The sequence below is a fragment of the Canis lupus genome, chromosome 35 (genome assembly GCF_011100685.1).
Source record: "Canis lupus familiaris isolate Mischka breed German Shepherd chromosome 35, alternate assembly UU_Cfam_GSD_1.0, whole genome shotgun sequence".
Classification (NCBI taxonomy): domain Eukaryota; kingdom Metazoa; phylum Chordata; class Mammalia; order Carnivora; family Canidae; genus Canis; species Canis lupus.
Window position 1 is genome coordinate 25,208,988 of NC_049256.1, and position 16,035 is coordinate 25,225,022.

The window sequence follows — 16,035 nt, forward strand, 5'->3', positions numbered from 1 at the left end:
CTGTATGACTTCTGTTTCAAAGACTGAATATTACCAGTAGAGCATTGGGTCCCTGGCTTCAAAATGAGTCAAGACTGAGGTCATGAAAGAAATTGTTCTACATTTTTCTTTGCTAGGCCAATCTTCATGACAAAGTTAACCCACAATTTAATCGTATTTTCTAAGATGCAAATACAATCTTTAGGTACTACCTTTATAAATGGATTTGGCAGAGCATTTTAAGAGTCCGTGACAAGAAAATTCTACCTGATTGAGGAGAAACCCACTGACAGTGGGTGCCAGGAGAGCTGCTATGTTTGCTAATCCCCTTGTGGTTCCCATGAGAAAACTGGAATATCTGTGGGTGACAGGAATGTTCCAGGCTAGATCCAGAGATGCTTCACAGTATTCTTCAGCCTTGCTCTTCTAATTACATCAAAAAGGATTTGCACTGTGTATGTTTAATAAGAGGCACTAAGACAAATCCATAATACCCCTCCCCTCATATACCTGAAAAAATGGCCACAGGACCATCTATGGTTTATTATTTCCCAAAGTTTGTGGCTCCCAGAAAACTTCAGGCTAAACCTTTTTCAGGTGTATATAAGAGTGGAAATTACCATCCTACCTTGGAGCAAGATCTAAGGCATTGATATAGATCCCTGACTGACATAAGGGGCTTAGTCCACAGGAGAGTGTTAGGAAGGTCATTGTCGTGATGTAGCTAGGGGGAAGGTAAGGCAGAGCCACAAGCAGCGCCGAAGATGGGAAATTTCCTAGGGAATGAGGAACAGACAAATTCAACCATGAGATACATCTTTGGCTGTTGTATGCTTTGTGAATCATCCGATCTTCAAGCCCTGTTCTTACCTAGAAATGTGGCAATTTTCCTCACAGTAACGAGCCTAACATTCTTGGTCAGGAGGAAATCTGCCAGGTAGCCTCCCAGGATACCAATGACCCAGGCAATGATAAAAGGAAGGGCAGACAGGAGCCCATTCTGAGGGGAAAAAAATTGAGTAAACCATTATAATAGGGGCAATGAGCCCATACCTCTTGTTGTTAAACCACTGATCATCATACTGAAAACCCTGAAATCTTACTCTTTTAAGAAAGTCAGTAGCCTCTTCAGTCATATCCTTAGAAAAAGTTACTGGCATTAGTGTTAAATATTCGATTGTTTTGTGGTAAGTGTAAAGGATAAACTTTTCTGAATGGAATGGTTCATGAAGACAAAGTGATTGGTGGGTGGTGCATACTGGAGAATGGCACAGAAGGAAAGGCACTCACATCTCTGATGTTAACACTGAACACAGAGCTGATATAAGTTGGTGTGTATGTAATCAGTATGGCAACTAGCCACTGATGGCCGAAAGAGCAGACACAGATGGACCAAAGGGGTAGAGACTTGAGCATGGCCTTGATGGGAAGAGGCTGCTTTTGAGAGCTGACCTGAAAACAAATGTACTGATTAGAACAGTAAGATCCGAAACATGCTCATGTTCATGTGACCCCGAGAAATCCCGAGGCTGCCACAAGATCTCTGGAGATGGTTGGAGTCCTTACATGTATCTGTTGGGCCAAGGAGGATATGATATATTCTTTTTCTGTGACGTTTATCCATGGATGAGAGACGGGGTCATCATAAATCAGAATAAACCAGAAAGGGCAGTAGACACAGCCGATGCCTCCTGCAAGCAGAGGATAAAATTGGTAACTGAGCTGGTTTCTGCTTTTCTTTTGTGTTGGGACATTTTTGAGTACAGGTCCTGGGCAAAGCCCATGCTCATAACATCCTCTTCCCACCCGCCACCCCCCCAAATTAGCAGGAACATAACAGTTTTCTAGAACCCTCTTTTTTTTTTGACATTTCTTAATTATTTGTGTTTATGGAAAGCACAGACCCTAGTGATGGCAGAAAACTTTGTATTTCAATCTTTTTAATATTATCAAAGGAAAACTACTTTTCAACACTGTTCATACCAAATATGTGGGTTTTTCACACTAAGAAATTCTCCAATTCTCTGTGGACACCAGCTCGGCTCAATTTTTTTTTTAAAGATTTATTTATTTATGATAAACATAGAGAGAGGCAGAGACACAGGAGGACGGAGAAACAGGCTCCATGCCAGGAGCCCGATGTGGGACTCAATTCCCGGGACTGCAGGATCGCGCCCTGGGCCAAAGGCAGGCACTAAACCGCTGAGCCACCCAGGGATCCCCCAGCTCGGCTCAATTTTGACACTAACTACTGGTAATTAGTACAGACCTCATAAGGTAAGGACTTATCTTACAAGACTGTTCCACACTTCAGGTGTTAGTCATAAGCATTGGGTCCCCAGATTACCCACACTCTGACTTGACTACCAAGTTGGAGGTTCCTACAGTCCACTCAGTTTTGATAATTTCTTGGAACAGCTCACAAAAGTCAGGGAAACATTTACTTATGTTTACCAGTTTGTTATAAAGGCTATTATACAGGAGAGAGATGAATAGCCAGATGAAGAGAGATACACAGAGCATGGTCTGAAAGGGTTCTGAGCAAAAGAGGGAGGGTCATTCCCTATGGAGTTGGGATGAGTCACCCTCCCAGCACATGGATATGTTCACCAATCTGAAAGGTCTCAGAACCCTAAAGTTTAAGGATCTTTATAGAGGCTACAAAAGGTAGGCATAATCGAGTATTAACTCATTCTGCAGCCTCCTTCCTTCCTGGAGGATGGAGGATGGGCCTAGAGGTTAGGTTCCAAGCGTCCAAGCAAGATTTATTTTTTCTGGTGACCAGCCCTCATCTTGAAGCTCTCTAGGGGGCACCAAGTGTTGCCTCATTAGGACAGAAGATGCTTGTATCACTCAGGAAATTGCAAGGGTTTTAGAAGCTCTGTGTCAGAAACTGGGGGCAGAGACCACATATACATTTCTTATTGCGTCCCACTTAGCCATTGTGAAGAGGTATACAGAGGTATCTTTTTGTTTTCACTTGCATTTCCCTAAGGACTAAGGACGTTGAGCACTTTTCCCTGTGTTTATTTTCCCTCTCTAGATCTTCTTTGGTAAAATTTCTTTGTCGTTTTTTAAATCATTTTTTGTTGTTTTCTTATGATTAAGCTTTGAAATTATTTACTCATTCAGGATAAAAGTCCTAATTGTATATGTATTTTGCAAGTGTTTTCACCCTGTCTTTATTATCCTAATAATGGCTCATAAAGGCAAAGTTTTCACTTCGATGAAATCCAGCCTATCAGTCCATAATTCATGGATCAAGCCTTTGGTGTCCTATCTAAGAAATCTTTGCCTAACTTACAAAGATTTACTCAGGTTTTCTTCTAGAAGGATACCAACTTTCGATTTTAGAATTAGGTACAGGATTTATTTTGAGTTTTTTTTTCCTTTATTTATTTTTAAGATTTATTGAGTTGGGCACCTGGGTGGCTCAGTGGTTGAGCGTCTTTCTTCGGCTCAGGTCGTGATCCCAGGATCCTGGAGTTGAGTCCCATCCGGGACTCTGCTACTCCCTCTGCATGTGTCTCTGCCCCTCTCTCTGAGTCTCTCATGAATAAATAAATAAAATCTTTAAAAATATATAACGATTTATGGATTTATTTGAGAGAGAGCATGTGAGCAGACCTGCACATGTGCACATGTCAGTGAGGGGAGGGGCAGAGGAAGAGAGAGCCAGACAGAAATTCACTGAAGTGGACTTCCTGCTGAGGCCGGAGTCCGAGCCTGCTGATCTCATGACTCTCAAATCACCAATTGAGCAGAAACCAAGAGTCTCTCACCTAACGCTGTGACACCCAGGTGCCCCTGAGTTCATTTTTGTATAGGATACAAGAAAATGGACCAAAGGTCATTTTGTGTGGGGTTTATTTTGGGGGTGGGGGACATATGAATATTTAATTTTTGAGCACCATCTGTTAAAAAATTTATCTTTTCTCCATTAAATTTCCATTGCATCTGTATGGAAAATTAGTCCACCTTCCCTGAGTGAGTCTATTTAGGACTGTATTCTGCTGCAGTGATCTACTTCCTATCTCTATGCCAATACTACCCTGTCTTGGTGACATATCATATATCTTGGCTTCAGGCACTGTTAGTCAGTCCTCCAACTCTGTAAGTCATTTGCAAAATAGTTTGGCTATTCTAGAATTTTTTTTTTTTCATGAGAATTAGGTTTCAGTGTATAGGTCTTTCACATCTTTTGTCCTATTTATCCCTATGTTACATAGTTATTGATGCTACTGAAAATGGAACTACTATCTTTAATTTACATGTCTGATTCTGGGGTGCCTAGATGGCTCAGTCCATGAAGTGTCTGCTTTTGGCTCACATCATCATCTTAGGGTTCTGGGATCAGGCCAGGTGTAGGGCTCCCTGCTCAGGAGGGAATCTGCTTCTCCCTTTTGTGCTGCCCCTCCCCCTTTCCCTGGCTTGTGATCTCTCTCTCTCTCTCTCTCTCAAACAAATAAAAAATAAAATCTTTTAAAAACAAATAAATATGTCTGATTCTTTCAACTTTGGTATGTCTAAAAATGTCTTTATTTTGCCTCTGTCTTTGAATTTTTTTTTGGTCTGGCTCCAGAGTTCTATGTTGACAGATCCCTCTTTTTTTTTCCCCCCTTTCAGGACTTGAAAGATGTTCCACTGCCTTCCTACTTGCGTTGCTTCCTAGGAGAAGGATGCACTCCTTTATTGCCTCTGTTCTCTGTGTGTCATGTAGTTTTTAGCTCTGGATGCTTTTAATATGTTCTCTTTAGCACTGGTTTTGAGCCATCTGATTACCATGTAACTTGGTGTCATTTTCTTCATGTTTCCCGTGCTTGAGGCCAAGAGACCTTCTTGGGTCTGTGAGTTTATAGTTTTCCTCTTTCCCCATGATTTCCTCAAAGACTTTTTCTGTTCCCCCATACCACTCCTCTTCTCTGAGCACACTGCTCCGTCCTGTTTCTTATCCACTATTATTGTTTTTTCCAAGGGTGATCCATTCTGGCTGATTTATGCTGCTCTTTTTAGGTTCCTAATCTTTTCTCATGGTGTGTCTAATCTGTCTTTAACTCCATCCATATATTGCAGTTCTCATCTCTAAAAGTTTGATTTAGGTCTTTTAAAAAAGATTTTCCATGTCTCCACTTATCTTCCAAACAAATTGACTTATGCTATAACACAGTTAGAATAACTGTCTATTTTAATGCCCTTGTCTGCTATTCTAACATTTGTGTTAATTCCAGGTTGGTTTTCATTGATTATTTCTTCTGATTCTGATTCTGATTCTGATTCTGATTCTGATTTGATTTTGATTCTGAGTCTGATTCTGTTTGCCTGTTTCCCTGCCTTCCCCCATGCCTGGTAATCTATGATTGGAACAATCTTGTGAATTATATTTAGTTGGGTGCTGAATATTTTTGTCTTCCTATACATATTTTCAAGCTTTTATCTGGGCTCCAGTTAAATTACATAGAAACAGTTTTATCTTTTAGGTCTTGTGCCCTCATGTTGTCAGAGGGACCAGAGCTTCCTCTGGAGCTAATTATCTCTCACTACCAAGGAAAGTTGATGGTAGTGAACTATAAGTGTTTTCAGTTGTCTTGTGGCAACAGGTACTATCTCTGATTCTCTGTAAGTACTGGATACTGTTCTTTAATCTATACCCGTGATATTTTCCCCCCTCTGGGCTCAGATGATGCCCTGATAAGTGTGCTGTTGCAGATCAAGGAGGGACCCTGTGGAGAACTGAGTTTCCTCTGCACAGTAGTCTCCCATGGGTGCTCTTTCCTGTCTCATGCTCTCTGGGCTTTGAACTTTGTCTCCTCTATTCTTTTTCTGCAGAGTTCCCTTTTCCTGTGCCCTGCCTTAGACCTTACCTCTCACAGGTCATTGTTCCTCACGGTCTTCATCCAGTTGGTGTTTAGTGTTTTCTCTCCTTAGGAAGCTGGCATCTGACCCGGGACCCCAGCATGGATGCACTTACCCTGAGACACAGCCCACAGCAGCGGCTGCGTGTCTCTCTTTCTCAGGACCCACCACTCTGCAAGCCTGTCACCTGCAGCCTGCAGGGGAGGCAGAGCACGCCCAACCACATTGTGCTAATAATGCTTATGATGGGTTAATAGCATCAGAGACTGACACTGGGAAGAAACCCCTGGGATGAGGAGATAGTTGCTTACCAAAGATATAGAAAGCAAAAGGCCACCCAAGGGTTTGACTGATGAGGCCACCCACGAGGGTGATGGTGAAGGTTCCCAGCAGCATTCCTGCAGACAGAGAGTAAGCTGTAGGGCTCTGAACCACCACTGGAGACACCGACAGAATGACAGATGACATGCAGCATCAGCAGCCACAATGAGACAGGCATATTGGAACACGTGAACTTCAGATGTATCACTTCACATGTTCTCCTGAGAATCCATTTTTCTGGCAGTTCCCTAATAACATTGCAGATGACAGCCATGCTTCTTCCTTTCATGCTACTTTAATTTTTAACCACACAAGTCATGTGATGTATGCTTATTATAAGAGTAAATTGCCACAAAGAACCAAAGTTCCCTTCATTTGTCCCCCAAACCATTTCCACTGTCTCTAATGTTAACCATTCCACATTGGCACAGAGTTGCATGCCTTTCCTCTCATTTATAATACACATCTACATGCACACTTACCTCTTTGTAAAGGCATTATGCAACAGGCAGACAGCTAGATTTGTCTGTGAGGGTGCTAATAACACTGTTTTAATTTCTCTGGCTTCACAGAGTATTCTCATACATAGTAGGGCACACTTCCTTTTTACAACTTTTTCAAAATGGGGCTGTTGTTATTTCTGAACATAGATTTAATCATCATTTCTGAACATAAGCATAATTTATTTTGGTATAATAGAATATCAGCAGTGGATATGCTAGATCAAACACTATGTGCATTTTTAATTTTGATAGATACTGTTGAAGTATCTTGCTAAAAGGCTATACCAAACCAAATTGCCAAAAATAATTGTTTTTTTTCTTCTGATCTCCTTGAGACCCTTTGATATCCTCAGAGTTTCTAAAATGTCTTCCAAATATGCATGCAAACAGTTATCTTATTATTTTCTATTTAGGATGAAGTCGAGTGTCTTTTCCTATGTTTATAATTGTTATTTGTTCTGTGAACAAAGAAAGGCAGCATTTGAAAACAGGCTGCCTGACTTTGGAGCACAGTAGATAAAGATGGAAATCAGTACCTTTTCCACCACGAAGTCCACCAAACCTTCATATTCCCCCTGAACTCTCTGCCTTTAATCCTGTTACAGTAGGGGACAGGTTCCTGCATCCTTCCAAGACCATGTCTCCTCCAGTCTGGCCCAGGCCCAGGCCACTGTGAGGATGTGCCCTCACATCTATATCTTCACTAAATTCCTCAGCAACTTGATCAGCACCCATCCATGCACAAACTTTTCTTCGTACAGCCTGGGCTCAAAACAAAATAAAACTTTCCACCTCTTCAGAGCTCCCTCCATATACTTTGACATTTTTTTCTGTTCCTTTTCAGTGTAGAAGAAAACTTCTCCAAACTTTATGCTTACTGCCTCCATTTCCTGCCCTTACATTCTTGTCAGGCCTTTAAAGAACTCCCACTTGCCAGATCCACAGTAATTTTCTCCAGGCCAGCAGCAGGTGGCTCTGTTGAGCCATCACCTCAGATTTTGTCCAAGCACTCCCTGGGAGGCTTCCCAGTCCCTTCTGCCTCTCCTTCTCTGTCTGAGGCCCAGATATTGGAGGGTCATGGAGCTCTTTCCTTGGGTTTCTTTTCTGAGTGGTCACACTCAACCAAGGGCTTCGAATACAATCTGTATCCCGAGAAATTTTGGTATGTCTTGTTACTGTCTTATTTCTACTGAATTGCAGACTATTCCACTCATAGTTCATAGCTAATGGTTCATTTATACATATTGTAAATTAATGCTCAAATATGTCACTGCAATTGTTCTCTTTGTCAATGCAAGTTGTACCATGTATGTAAGTGTATACCTAAAGTCTGTGTTTTTACTTTCTGACCTTTATTAAAGTGATATCATCCTGTATGTTCTCTTCAGGACATTGCAATGTGTATCTTAAATGTGTTAATTTACCCCATTTTCCATCTTACATCTCTGTGTTTTAAAGTATTTTAATTGTACAATGAGAGTACCTAATTTAGCCTGTGAGCCTATCTGTTCCATGACCACTGTGATAGCTTGCCAGGTAGTGTACTTGGGGCTAACATTGCATCAAGGTGATTCTCCACCATGACAGAAGTATTTTGTTCATTCAACATTTGTGTTTCTAACACTTAGCCATGTTGCTGTATGTAATTTCAGGTGGTTTTTTTTTTGTTTTCATTTTCACTTGTGTATGTTGTTGCATCATCTTCAGACTGTGTGCGTGTGTGTGTGTTTCTATCACCTCAATTATGAGCTGCCAGTTCTGTTTTATCTGCTTAGTTTGCTTGCCTTAAGTGGCTACAAAGTTTCTTGCCTATAGACGTGCCTTTGTGGTACCCCCGAGAGGAAGATTTAATATGTTTTGTCCCAGAGGCTGGCAGTACCTGGGCACTTCCACTGTTAAATGTCCTTCTAAGAAGTCTTCCTTCCATCTCATGGGCTGAATGAGTCATCCTGTTCACCAGTGTAGCCTGCTGAGTGAGAATCCCCGGGTCCCTAGAAGTGGCCATTTCTATAAGAACTATGGAGGCAGGTGGGTAGCCTTAGCTGACTCCACCTGCCAGTGGCTTCCTCTTGGCCCCTCAGACAGCCATTGGCTTTGTGTTCTCTGAACCAGAAAAGGTTTCTAGAGGCCAGTAGAGACTACCTGCTTGGGGACACTAAGATATTCCCCTAACACCAAAAACAAGGAAGCCTCTGGAATTTGCAGACTTGTAGATTCCTAATGTCTCCTCGATAGTCAGTTGACCTATTCCAGTAGCTCTATGCCTATTTAACAGGAAATGAGAGGGAAGGGAGTTGCCACTTCTATAAAGTCACTATCTTTCTTCCAAGATTTTTAAACTTGCTTTCCATCTCCTGATTCTTATATTGTATTCTGGGATAATCTCTCAACTTATTTGTCTACCTTGCTAATTTGATAGTCATTTCCCTTCATTTAGGTGTTCAGACCATTCATTGCAGTTAACTATATTAGCAATTGTATTTTTTGGCAACTATATTTATAGCAATCTGTTTTCTAAATTACTTTTTTTACATCTTTAATTGAAGTATAGTTGACATATATTAGTTTCAGGTGTGCACATTGCAAAATACTGCAGTAAATATAGTAGCCATCTATCATCATACAAAATTATTACAATATATTTTGATATATTCCCTACGCTGTTCTTTTCATCCCCATGATTATTTATTTTATAACTGAAGTTTGTATGTCTTAATCTCCTTCACCTGTTTGACCTGTCCTTCCCACCCTCTCACTCCACCTCTGGCAATCACTAGTTTGTTCTCTGTATTTATGAGTCTGTCGCTCTTTCCTGTTGTTATTGTTATTTGGTTGTTTGGTTGGTTGGTTTCTTAGATTCCACATGTAAATGAAATCATAGGTAATTGTCTTTCTCTGTCTGACATATTTCACTTAGCATAATACACTCTAGGTCCATCCATGTTGTTGCAATTGGCAAGATTTCATTCTTTTTTATGACCAAACAATATTTCATGATGTATACACCACATCTTTTGCCATCCATCTATCGATGGACACTTGGGTTGCTTCCATATCTTTTGCTATTGTAAAGATCGCTACAGCAAATATATGAATGCAAATATTTTTTGTATGAGTGTTTTTGTTTTCCTCAGATAAATACCCAGAAAGGGAATTATTGGACTATATGGCACTTCTATTTTTATTTTTTTTTGAGGAAACTCAAAAATGAGTTTATGAAGATAATGAGGAGTGAGGATGCATGGTTGCTACACCAATTTACATTCCCCATAATGGGGCACAAGGATTCTCTTTCCATCCTCACCAACACTTATTATTTCTTGTCTTTTTGAAACTAGCCATTCTGACAGCTTTTTCTTTTTAAATAAATGTTATTATACATATTCCCTTGGATCTCTCCCATGTTATTTGTTAATCATGTAAACTTTTCTTTTAATTTCTTCTTCATTTGGATTCATTCTTGTAGTTTTTAGTTTGGTCTCTCTCTTTCGTACTCTTGCTTTCTTTCAAATGTTTGAGGATTTGAGAGGGGATATTAGTCCTTATTTATACTTAGAAGCTCCATTAGTCAACTGTGATAAGTGATACGAGTTTCTTTTATTCAAATTGGTAGACTAGTCCCCTATCAGTGAATATAAACTCTGATGACAGAAAATAATCCTCCAGGGTTGGAAAGGGCTCTACAGGGGTATGAGGTCAGTCAGGGTGTGTGTGTGTGTGTGTGTGTGTATGTGTGTGTGTGCATGCATTCATTCATGCCTTGTTTTCTGGGCTTGAAGAGTCTCGGGCTCTCTTGGTATCCATAAATTAGCTGAAGAGTTACACTTTTCTTACCCAGTACCTACTTCATCAGTTTTGAGTTTATTAGCCCTATTCTTTCTGTTTTTCATTCTTCCCCAATATAATGTAGACTTCTTTCTTCAGAATGTTCATTCCAGATACACTGTCTAGGGAAATCATGATCAAAAATCAGTTCTCAGAACAACTGAAAACAATTCCGAAAAAGATTAAGTTGGATCCATACCTTATACATAGAATACTAAAATAGAACTCCAATATATCAGAAATTTAACTATAAAAATGAAATTATTCAAGTTCCAGAAAAAAACATAGGTGGCTGCCTTTATAACCTTTCCAAATGTGATTCAAAATCTAGAAGCCAAAAAAGAAAAGGATGATCAATTTAACTACACAAAAAATATATTTTTAAGAATAGGAAAAATCATTATAAGCAAAGTCATATTACAACTGACACTGGGGAGAAACAACTGAAAATAATGCGGCAAAGGATCCATTTCCCTAATTTATAAATACTTAGTCAACACTAAAGAGAAGACAAAGAAGCATTCAACAGAAAAACTGTCAAATAATCCAGGGTGAGAGTGTTGCATTGCAGCGTACTCATTTCAGTTATGTGTTTTTACCTGATAAAGCAATGGTGCAGAGTCGGCTTCGTTCATGTGGAGGACCCCATCTCTCCCAAAGCGCATTCTGACCCCCAAATATTGACCCCTGAAATCAAAATAGTTAGAGCTCTTGATGTGTGTGTGTGGTGCCATTTAGAAATTCCTATCCAGCTCATATTTATAAAATATCTGGATACCTGGACTAGCCCCTGGACCATTCGAGTTGCTATGAGGGAAATTAGTCCAAGCTCAGCTGCCAGAGGACTGAAGATAATGAGGAGTGAGGATGCAAACAAAGAAACACCAACCACTCGCTTTGTTCCTACTCTTCCAGCCAGGTATCCACTAAGAGCCATTGTCAGAGTCATGCCATAGGCAGCAGAAGCAAAGATGATGCCCTGGATTTGAGGACTCCAGTCATACGTAGGAGCCTTGAGGAAACAGAGAATGCTGCAGTAAGCCATTTGCAAGAAGGTGTTCACATAACTGAAAACACATCTTTAAATCTTTCACTTGCTTTCAATCACTATTTTCCCAAATGAAACTTTTTAACACATAAGTTATAAAAAAATAAACATTCAGACAAACAAACAGCAAAAACAAGAGCACAGCTTAAATCTTGCATTGCTACCTCTGCAGGAAGACTGTCTGGGGCATTATTTGGGCCACCAGGCAGCTGCTCAGTGGAGCCATTAAACTGGAACTGATGGTCTGTGGTGTTGACCATGGCTACCATGGTGATGTTTATGACAGTACTCTGTGCCGCTGCTATGAAGTTGCAGACATGTATGATGAGGGCTATCCCATAGCGAGTGGAACATAAGCTCAGACCTGGAAATATAACATGACATTAGTTCTCTCTTTATTAAGCCATTGTTTATTTCTCACAAGTTTTAACATATTTTTTTTTAATTTTTATTTATTTATGATAGTCACAGAGAGAGAGAGAGAGAGAGGCAGAGACACAGGCAGAGGGAGAAGCAGGCTCCATGCACCGGGAGCCCGACGTGGGATTCGATCCCGGGTCTCCAGGATCGCGCCCTGGGCCAAAGGCAGGCGCCAAACCGCTGCGCCACCCAGGGATCCCCCTCACAAGTTTTAATATGGAAGGGTACCATAGACCATCACCTGATGGTTTAAATGGCACTCTACTGGCTTTAGGAAAGGAAGATACAAAAGGAGGAAATCACTGAGTTGAACCAAAGGTGTTTTTATACCACAGCTAGACAGACACTGACTTGCTCTGAGGCATCTGTCTTTCCTATAATTCTGTCTCTCCCATTCCTTATTGTATTCTGTAGTTGATGAAATTATTCAGAGGTAAATATATATACAGTAGAAGTTACATTTTATATACATATAGATAAAATATGTATATGTGCATATTTAAATTATGGAGCTTAATTTATTTATGTAATTTATTTGTACTATGTTATAAATTATATACATAAAATGTGATTTTTTAAACTCTGAAGGAATTTTTCCTTAACGTAAATGATTATTCTTCTCTCATGTCTTAAGGCATTGAGGACAAGCTTTCATTTAAAGTTTAAAATTAAGGGTGCTTGGGTGGCTCAGTCAGTTAACTGTCCAACTCTTGATCTTGGCTCAGGTCATGATCTCAGGGTTGTAGGCTTGAGCCCCATGTTGGGCTCTGCACTCAGTGGGGAATCTGCTTGAAATTCTCTCTGCCTCTCCCTTTGCCCTTCCCTTCCCTGTGCTCTCTCTCTCTTTCAATAAATAAGTAAATCTTTATTTTTTTAAGATTTTATTTATTTATTCATGAGAAACACAGAGAGGAGAGAGAGAGAGGCAGAGACACAGGCAGAGGGAGAAGCAGGCTCCATGCAGGGAGCCTGATGTGGGACTCCATCCCAGGTTTCCAGGATCACTCCCTGGGCTGAAGGCGGTGCTAAGCTGCTGAGCCACCTGGGGTTCCCATAAATAAATCTTTAAAAAGAAAAATTCTCTCTCTCCTCTGTCCATCCCACCCCACTCATGTGCTCTTTCTCTTTCAAAAAAAAATAAAATAAAGTTTGAAATTAAACCCTTAGGAAGAGTTTCTCAGAGAAACTGACAACCACAAACTATGAAAAAATATAGCAAAAAGAGTGGGAAAAGAAATGAGCATAGCATTCAAATCTAGTTTTGTATTTCTAGAAAAGCTGGCTACTGCTGGAAAGAAGCTACTGCAATAATGCAGAAGACAAGTGAGGAATATTGGTTGGGGGTGGTAGCAGTAGAAGAGTGAAAATGTAATCAGATCCCAGATGAATCCCACACTAAATCAAGGTTTCAGTTTTATAGACCAGTGGGGGAAGGGCCTTGTTCTAAGAACTAGAAGAGTGGTTCACTGAGGGAGTTCTGTGGCAAAAGCAGATTTGGGGGAAGTAGGGATGATCAAGATTATTGGTCCCACAGAGATACCTTTTAGGCACCCAAGGGAAGGTGTTGAGAACATTGTTGGATACACAACTCTAGAGTTTAGAACAGATGTAGAGGTTGAGGTATAAGACTGGGAATTAGTAAGCTACATGTGATACTTGAAGCCACGATATTTGGGAAAAGAGAACACAGAGGGGGAAGAACCAAAGACTGACTCTGACTCTCTAATGTTTAGAGAGGCCAAATAAGTGGGGAGAAAGAAAGAAACTGAAAAGGAATTGTCGGTGGGTTTGGAAGAAAACCAGGAGACTGTGGTATCCTGGAAGCCAAGGGGAAAGGGGCTTCAGGGAGGAGGCAGTCAGCAGGTGTGTCAGCTGGTCCTGTTAGCTCATGTAACATAATGACTGAGAATTAATTCACTTAATTCACTTAATTCTCACACCAATTCTTTGAGGAAGCTACTACTACTATCCTCCTTTTTATAGGTGAGAAGAACATAGGTACAGAGAGACCAGCTAACAGTGTAGATCAGGTATCTATGCTCTTGCTCTTGACCATTGTACTGAAAGTATATGACAGCTTTTATTTTGTCCTAGATGACTCCATGAGAATACCTTTGCTGTAACCCAAGTACACCCATCTGTGGGGTTTATATGGCTATATGATGTGGGATTGGAGGTCAACACCCTGTGTCTTCAGGAAGTCCTCAAAGGCACCTTTAAGGAAAGAGGTGCCTTGAGATAACAAAGGCCATACTGTTTTTTCTTTAAATGGAACACAAGCCTTTGTAGTAATGGAATAGGGGGAGCAGAATTTGGAAGAAACTATAAAACATGCTGAAATTAGAGTGAGAAGCTCAAATACAATATTTTGTAAAGGCTTTCCCTCTTGATTCAGGGCTGAGTGGTGACTTCCTTTCTCAATCAAATCAACTAATAATGTATGAATTCTCGTGGTCTCTGATTTCTCCAAGTTGCCCTGGGGGACTAGAGACCAAAGTCTAGTGAAAAGTAGTATAAACAAACCAGGAGCCTAAAGGCTCACAAACAAGAGAGTTGAATATCTGTCTTATTAGATTCCTGAAAGATTAACTAGAGGATGTATTTAAAAGGCTTAGCCTGATGCTCACTGGGTATTAAGTATTCCTTGCTACTACATGTGTCCTTAAAGATTATTTCCATCTTGTGTCAGTTTTGAATGAATAGTTCCAGACATGTCCACCTAATAGATTGGTGCCAGTCTCATGCTGGCTGTAAAATATTTTCAAGGAATACCCTTAGCTACATGAGAATGTGTGAGTTTGTATGTGTGAGAATGTGTGCAAATTAATAAATATCTTGGAGGCATAGTTTTAACCACTGTAAGAGAGCATTGACACCATGAAATCATGGACTTTTGAAACTGGAAGGTTATATCAAATAATTCAACACTACTCTAATCAATCAGAGTCCAGGAGACTTGTTTTTTAATTTGATGTGACAAATAGATGTTAAGGTGACTCCAATGATGCCCACCTCACGGTGTTCACATACTTGTGTAATCCCCTCTACTTGAATGGGGGCAAGACCTATGAGTCTATAACATAAATATCCAACCACAAGAAGATTTTTCAGGTAAACAATGCTTTATCTATTGGATATATTAGAACAATACTATGCATTTTTTGGAAGAATGATTGAGTATTATAAAGCAAATGGAAAAGTATGTGTGTTCAAATTAAAATTTTCTTACTTTACCTAATTGAAAAATACAATTACATTTAAAATATTACATGCAATGACAAGTGGAATACACAATACTAGGTATGTACAAATTTGGTAGCAATTGTGAAAAAAATGTAAATGCATATGGATAAAAGATAATTATCAAAAATAAAAGACATGTTTTTAAGAACAATGGTATTTATTTCCTTCATATATTTGAAAAACACACATTAAGATTACCTGATTTTTAAGAAGAATTAAACAACTTATAAGATGTAAATTCATTTCTTATATTATGATACTGCACATAAAGAACCCACCATAAAAAGCTAAAACCAAGCAGTCACAGTTGAGTTTACCTTTCTTGGGAACAAGCTTCTCATCCACTTGAATATCTTGGGAGTAGTTACTCTCCCCTGCGGTGGGACTCAACTCTGCCATTGTGTTCTTTCCCACTGGTGTTTTCCACCTATCAGGGCAATATGCAATCCACAGGTGTCAGCCAAGGGAAAGAGATTCCTTTAAAACATGTAAACAGTGGGCAACAAGCAAACCAAAGCCAGGCCATTCCATCTGGGTGGGGTATAATGAGGATCATTACTCCCTCTTGGCCTACTACAACAGGTGCACCACCCCTAAGGTATGGAACTGTGTATTATTAGGATCTATAATGGTCACTATGTACCAATTTAAGAGCACTGGATTTGGAGCTAGGCATTGCCAAGTTCAAATCCAGGTTCATGATTTACCTGATGTGGCACGTGCCACCAGGTACAAATTTGTGTGTTTCAGTTTCTTATCTGTTATTAATAATAACCAGTACCACAACAGCAGCAGAACCCACATCAAGGATAACCAAAGTTCAATAGACTGCATGTGCCTGGC

The 16,035-nt window shown here is 40.0% G+C and overlaps 1 protein-coding gene across 3 annotated transcripts in view; it reads right to left on the minus strand.

Moving 5' to 3' along the window:
* SLC17A3 (solute carrier family 17 member 3) overlaps positions 1–16,035 on the minus strand; it is a 39,845-nt gene that overhangs the window by 1,275 nt on the left and 22,535 nt on the right. The window contains exons 3-12 of one of the 3 annotated variants that reach the window (XM_038584327.1): positions 15,510–15,619; positions 11,694–11,893; positions 11,260–11,493; positions 11,081–11,168; positions 6,144–6,230; positions 1,546–1,670; positions 1,270–1,431; positions 850–979; positions 608–755; positions 247–337 (exon numbers count right to left, since the gene is read on the minus strand). In XM_038584327.1, the coding sequence (XP_038440255.1) occupies positions 247–337; positions 608–755; positions 850–979; positions 1,270–1,431; positions 1,546–1,670; positions 6,144–6,230; positions 11,081–11,168; positions 11,260–11,493; positions 11,694–11,893; positions 15,510–15,591 (1,347 nt within the window). In that variant the 5' untranslated portion in view covers positions 15,592–15,619. The remainder of the gene's footprint in view (positions 1–246; positions 338–607; positions 756–849; positions 980–1,269; positions 1,432–1,545; positions 1,671–6,143; positions 6,231–11,080; positions 11,169–11,259; positions 11,494–11,693; positions 11,894–15,509; positions 15,620–16,035) is intronic. The other 2 variants (XM_038584329.1, XM_038584328.1) reach the window with 2 other exon arrangements.